Genomic DNA, 6745 nt, shown 5'->3' with positions numbered 1-6745 from the left:
TATATATTCTAGATGCATCTGTATGTGGCAATATTTAAAATATGAACAAGAAGGCCTTGGCTGGTGTGGCTCAGTGGTTGAGCATCAACCTATCAATGAGATAATGGTTTGATTCCTGGTTAGGGCAAATGCCCGGGTTGCAGGCTAGATCTTCAGTACGGGGCGTGCAGGAGCCAGCCAATCAATGATTCTCTCTCACAACTGATATTTCTCTCTTTTTTTCTTTTTAAATGCATTTTTATTGGTTTCAGAGAAGAAGGGAGAGGGAGAGAGAGAGAGAAACATCAATGATGAGAGAGAATCATTGATTGGCTGCCTCCTGCACATCCCGTACTGGGACATCCCATACTGGGGATCGAGCCCGAAACCTGGGCATATGCCCTTGACCGAAATCAAACCTGGGGACTCTTCAGTCTGCAGGAACGCTCTATCCACTGAGCCAAACCAGCTAGGGCTCATCATTGATGTTTCTATCTCTCTCTTCTTTCCTCTCTGAAATCAATAAAAATATTATTTTAAAAAAACAGCAGCATTTAAAATATGGACAAGAAGGCCCTGGCCAGTGTGACTCGGTTGGACAACATCCTATATACCAAAAGGTTGCCATTTGATTCCTGGACAGGGTACATGCCCAGGGTTGTAGGCTCGATCCCTGATAGGGCGTGTGCAGGAGGCAGCCGGTTAATGTTTCACTCTTCATATCCACATTTCTCTCTCCCTCTCCCTTCCCCTCTCAAAAATCAATAATAAAAATTTTGAAAATATGGACAAGAAGGATACACATGAACTTCAAAATAGTTGCTACCTCTAAGAGGGAGAGAATTAGATGTGATAGGTATATAAAAAGGCTTCATTTACCTGTAAAATTTTATTCTAAAAAAATCTGAAGTGGATATTCAAAATGTTATCCACATGTAGCAAATGCTACATTGGTCTCTGTGCTTTTCTGTGTGCTTGAATAACAAAGAATTTTTAAATTAGTTGTAAAAAGGGGCAAGGTAAACAATATGACCATTACCTTCAAATTATAACCAAATCACATTTTCTAGAATGAAAAAACTCATATTTCCAAACTATGTTATTCTTAGTACTGCATGAAACACAGGATCAAGCATATTATCACACTACCTTATCACACTACCTCATATTAAATAAATTTTGATACTGAGTCAAATTAGAATATCACTTTAAGATGAATGCTATCTGCATATGTTACTATCAGATTTATAAAGCAAACTGGTGCATTAAAAACCTAAGCAAATAATCAAAAATCAGCATCCTAGGAAAGTAGATATAGCAGAGGCTGGGAACCAAGAATCATACATTCAGTTTCAATTCTGCTACAAGTTATTAACTTCATGGGTAGCTATTTCTTCACCAATAAAACAATGGTATTGAATCAGATACTTTCTAAGGTCCCTTGTAGCTTCATAATTTCATGACAGTTTAAAATTGTCAAAAGGCTACCGTCCAACCACGACACATTTATCTGTAGCTTTCTCCTGATCTCACCATTATTTTACACTTATCAGAAACAAATTTCTGATACAGGTATAACTTAACTTCTTCTTAATCTCACTTGTAACTATGATCATATGCATATATAACTTAAAGAGAAAAAGGGACTGGCTACATTATAAAAACATTTTCATGTTCTGTACCATTCAGTTAGTACGTGAGAAGTTGCTCAACATTAATCATTAGGGAAATGCAAATTAAAACCACAATGTGATAACACCTCATACACACTAATATAGATATAATAAAAAAGAATAAACAATAACAAATATTGGCAAGGATGTGGAGAAATAGGACCCCTCATGCATTGCTGGTAAGGATATAAAATGGTGCAGCCACATTAAAAAACATTTTGGCATAAATTTACTATATGACTCAGCATTTCTATTCCTAATCAAAAGAAATGAAAACATATCCACACAAAGTCTTACATGCAAATGTTCATAGCAGCATTATTCATAATAGTCCCAAAGTAGAAACAATCCAAATGTCCATCTTTTGGTGAATAAATAACATGTGGCATATCCACACAATGGATAATAGTCAACAATAAAAAGAAATGAAATACTGATATATGTCACAATGAATGACCTTCAAAAACATTAAGAATGCAAAAGAACAGATGCAAAAAGAGACCACGGTTAATTTAATTTATAAGAAATGTCCAGAAAAGACAAATCTCTAGATGCAGAAAGTAGATGAGTGGGATAGGGATTAAAAATGGTGGCAGAGTAAGTGGATGCTGCATGGACATGCTTCCAGGAACAAACTGGAATTACAACTAAAATACAGAAAAACTTCCTGAATAATCAACAGAAAACTCGCAGGAGAGAACCCTGATACCTAAGGACCAAAAGTGGAGACCACATAAACTGGTGGAGGGGCAGAGGCACGAAAGGGCTGGCTGGGCGCCCACAGACAGCAACTGAAGTCCCAAAGGGATATCTCAGTTGTCGGGGGTTGCCACTGAGAACTTTGGGATCTAATCCCCAAGCTGGGCTCCCCAGCAGAGAGCATCAAAACTGAAGAGGGTACCCACATAACATCTGGCTATGAAAAGCAGCTGAAAATTCAGGCACCCTCTTAAAGAGTCAATGCACAAAATTCCCTGTGGAGCTACCCATCTTGTGTTCCAGCAGAGAGGGGGTGAAGTGTACTGGAGCTGAGAGAGCAGAAGTCAGGACTGGGGATCAGGGGGATAGAGTTTAGAACGCAGACACCCCAAGTTTCCTGGGCTGAGTCATTCCCTCACACAGGACATCTTTCCAACATAGACATTTGCCTTGCCTGTGAGGAAGACAGTTGACATGCCCTATTGGAAAAAACCTTGCCCTTAGGTCACTTAAGAGATTAAAAATAACAATTAGTCTCCAGGCAGAAGCAACCGCCCTACCCTGTCAAAAAAAACTCTCACCACACCTGAGATGATTGCCTGGGGAGCAATTCAAGAGGAATGCTATCAGTCTGTAGGCAGAGGCAGTCTCTGGAGGCTTTGAGTGTTTGCCTGATCTAATTAGTCAGAAACAGCCTTTAACACTGTCCTGCACTAGACATTGAGAGGTGTAGAGCAGCAGTCACCAACTTTTCGGACCTCATGGACTACCAGTGATCCGCAGACCACTGGTTGGCGATTGCTGCTCCAAAGGTTTCCTTAAACCAGTGGTAGCCAACCTTTCAGACCTCACAGACCACCAGTGGTCTTGGCGACCGCTGGTATAGAGGATCTAATACATAGTCACAAACCCACACAGACAGCCAAAATGAGAAGACAAAGAAACAACCTCCAAATGAAAGAACTAGAGAATTTTCCAGAAGAAGAGATAAATGAAGCAGGGATAAGAAATTTAACTGAAACAGAGTTCAGAGTAATGATAATAAAAATGCTCAAAAGCATGAAAAAGAAAGTAGATGAGTGGCTCCCTAGCGGTAAGGGTGGGTACAAGAACTAATTATAAATGGCACAAGGGGTCTTTGGGAGATGAAAAAAATGTTTGAAAACTGGATTGTGGTAACTGTTCTAAAACTTGTAAATTTACTAAAAATAATTAAACAATACACTTAAAATGGGTAAATTTGGTGATATATAAATGTCACTTTAAGAAAGCTATTTTTTGTGGGAAACAGTATGGAGTTTCCTCAAAAAATTAAGGATGGAATTCCCATTTGACCCAGTAATCCCACTTCTAGGAATATATCCCATGAAATCAGAAACACCAATCAGAAAGGATATACACAACCCTATGTTCATAGCAGCACAATTTACAATAGCTAGGATTTGGAAACAGCCAAAGTGCCCATCAGCATATGAGCTGATTAAAAAACTGTGGTACATCTACACAATGAAATACTACGCTTTTGTAAAAAAGAAAGAATTCTTACCATTTGCATGGATGGACCTGGAGAGCATTATGCTAAGCAAAATTAGCCAGTCAGAGAAAGATAAATATCACATGATCTCACTCATTTGTAGAATGTAATGAACAAAAATAGATCCAGAGACACAGAAGCATTGAACAGACTGTCAAACGTCAGAAGGAAGGCAGGGGAGGAAGGGAGGGTAAGAGATCAACCAAAGGACGTGTATGCATGCATATAAGCAAAACCAATAGACACAGACAGTAGCGGGATGAGGGCATGTGCTGGGGGGTGGGAATGGCTGGGGAGAGGTCAATGGAGGAAGAAGGAGACATACGTAATACTTTAAACAATAAAGAATTTAAATAAAAATGTTTTTTAAAAGTTTTTTTTAAAAATTCTGTGCCATTCTTATATATGACATCTGAGAGACTGAGAAAGGCTGAAATAGTAGAAAGTAAAAAAGAAAAAAAATAGGAATTAGACAGAAAAGAAATTGATGTTTGAAAGTATAGACATCTAAAAAAAACAAAAAACAAAAAACAGAAGCTAATAAATCAACCACAAAATGATGGTTTCTTATAAAGCACTTCAGTAAAATTTTCCCTTTCACTCATACTTACCGGCAATCGGGACATAATTTTATCCAAATGTCTCAGTTCCACTCTTGAACTTTCTATTTCTTGCTGACATACATCCAGTCGCTCATTCTGTGTTGCAATACGGACCTTTAATTCTCTGTTTTCATTTATTAGAGAAAATTTTTCTCGAAGTATTTCGTCTTTGTCCTCTAACTCACTCTCTAGCTTCAAAATACTTTGTCTAGATTCAGATAATTGTGCCATTATTTCTGAATTTTTCACTGCCATGATTCTTATTTTTTCTTTTCCATCGTTATTTTCTTCTTTTAACTGCCTATGAAGAAAAAAAAGCAGAAAAATTAAAACATATTCATTTTTAATAATGATATTTAGTTAATCTCATACAAAATATTTTAAAGCTTAATTTTGAAATAAAAATATCTGCTCACATTTGCCATGTGCCTACTTTCTGCATGCCAGGTACTCACAACTTTATGTGGTAGCACTATTATTACTTCCAGTTTATATTTGGGGAAATTGAGACACAGAAAGGTTATGAAACTTGCCCGGTGTCTCACAGTAAATAGTAGGGCAGGATAACCCCATTATCTCAGAAGCATTTCTGTTCCTTTTTAAAAGTGTGAAACAGGAGGTGTAACTCCAGAATCCTGACACAACTTTTTGCAGCTTTAAGAAAGTTTTAGATCATGTAAGGAACAATGATGAAGTATCAGCCACAACTCCATAAGGTAAAGTCTAATCAACCATTAACAGATTATGAAGCATTACTATTTTCAAATACATATACCTATAAATATATGTCAAACATTATGACAATCTAATCTTTAGAATTGTTAATGTATTTAATCAGTTCCCTTTTTCACATTTTTAAGGTCTCTAAAGGGAGAAGGCTGGACTAGGTGATTCTTCATGATTTGAAGAATACGTATTTTACTAACTAGCTAATGTGGTCACACTATAAGAACATTAAGTGTGTGTTAATTTTCTCTAAATATTTGCAAAGCAAAAATTGTGATATTACTCTATATCTACAAGTATATCAACATACATTTTATTCATTTAAAATCCTCACTTCATTATATCTAGAAAACAATTTGTCATGAAGCCTATCTTTCTACATAATTTAAGACCACAATTAAAATATACAAAATACTCTATTCCAAAATGCTTCAATTTCTTCATTTCCCCACAAAAATCCTTTTTCTAAAACGGGATACTGTACCTTAATTTCTCTTTTAGAATTTCAAGGTCACTTTTATATAGAGCACACTTTTCCTGTAGCCTTTTATTTTCTTTTTCACAGTTAATTAGATTTTTCTCTAATATTTCTTCTTCAGCTTGAACCTAAAAACAATCATTTGTTTTTAGTATGCACACTAATGTTGTCATAGGTTTTAGGTTTTTTAAACTAAAAAGTAGTGACTTTTGAAATAATCAGGAGAGTGAAATAAGTATTCCACCCATTTAAGTCACCAACCTTATAGTAAAGGGAGGAAAGTGAACTTCCTGGACAGGGAATAGGATTCTAACTACCTGTTGAGAAATGGTTAAGAGCCTATGACAGAGGGGAAATAGCAAGAGTGTTCTGGCCTCACATGGACAAGTCAAACAACTCATGCAGGGATTCTGCATGAAGTTACTAAAGGCTAACTTTAGTACAAATGTTCCAGAGAAGTAATTTTTGAAATTGTAGCTACAAAATACTCCCAATGAAATCATAGTCCAAAATTTAAAACAAAAGCCATGTACCCAGGATGGAACAGTGGGAGTGGAGGACTGGGCAGATCTCCCTCACTTCCTTTGTTACATCTACTTAACTATAGGGCTCTGCTGAGCAGTTTGAAATTGATAATCCTAAAAAGGGTTATGAAAAATCATCTCTTATATTTGCCTCTCTCTCCTCCATAAAGTCCTCCTTTTCCTCGAGGATACCCACCCTATACTAGTCATTCTACCTTCCCCTACAGATTACCTATTTAAAAATCACTTCTATGATATTTCATGCCCACAGGGACCGTCTCCAAGGCTTTCAAACAGTGACCTAATTAATTCATATTTAAGATTTTGGTATCAAATGGGATTTTGATTTCTTAATCATCCTATCTAATAATAGACAAACATGGTAATTAACTGTAACTTCGCTACCCTTCCCATTGGCTAATCAGTGCAATATGCAAATTAACTGCCAACCAAGATGGCGCCGGCAGGCCAGGCAGCTGAAGCGAACATGAGGCTTGCTTGCTCCAGTGATGGAGGAAGCCAAGGTTCCC

At 36.9% G+C, this 6745-nt stretch overlaps 1 protein-coding gene across 1 annotated transcript in view; it reads right to left on the bottom strand.

Moving 5' to 3' along the window:
• Window positions 1-6745, bottom strand: part of CCDC18 (coiled-coil domain containing 18) — a 153774-nt gene that overhangs the window by 105495 nt on the left and 41534 nt on the right. The window contains exons 9-10 of the mRNA XM_014550012.1: window positions 5698-5819; window positions 4497-4788 (exon numbers count right to left, since the gene is read on the bottom strand). Of these exons, the coding sequence (XP_014405498.1) occupies window positions 4497-4788; window positions 5698-5819 (414 nt within the window). The remainder of the gene's footprint in view (window positions 1-4496; window positions 4789-5697; window positions 5820-6745) is intronic.

This window comes from Myotis brandtii, unplaced genomic scaffold, assembly GCF_000412655.1.
Source record: "Myotis brandtii unplaced genomic scaffold, ASM41265v1 scaffold58, whole genome shotgun sequence".
NCBI classification, from domain to species: domain Eukaryota; kingdom Metazoa; phylum Chordata; class Mammalia; order Chiroptera; family Vespertilionidae; genus Myotis; species Myotis brandtii.
This window is presented reverse-complemented; position numbering and strand designations above follow the sequence as displayed.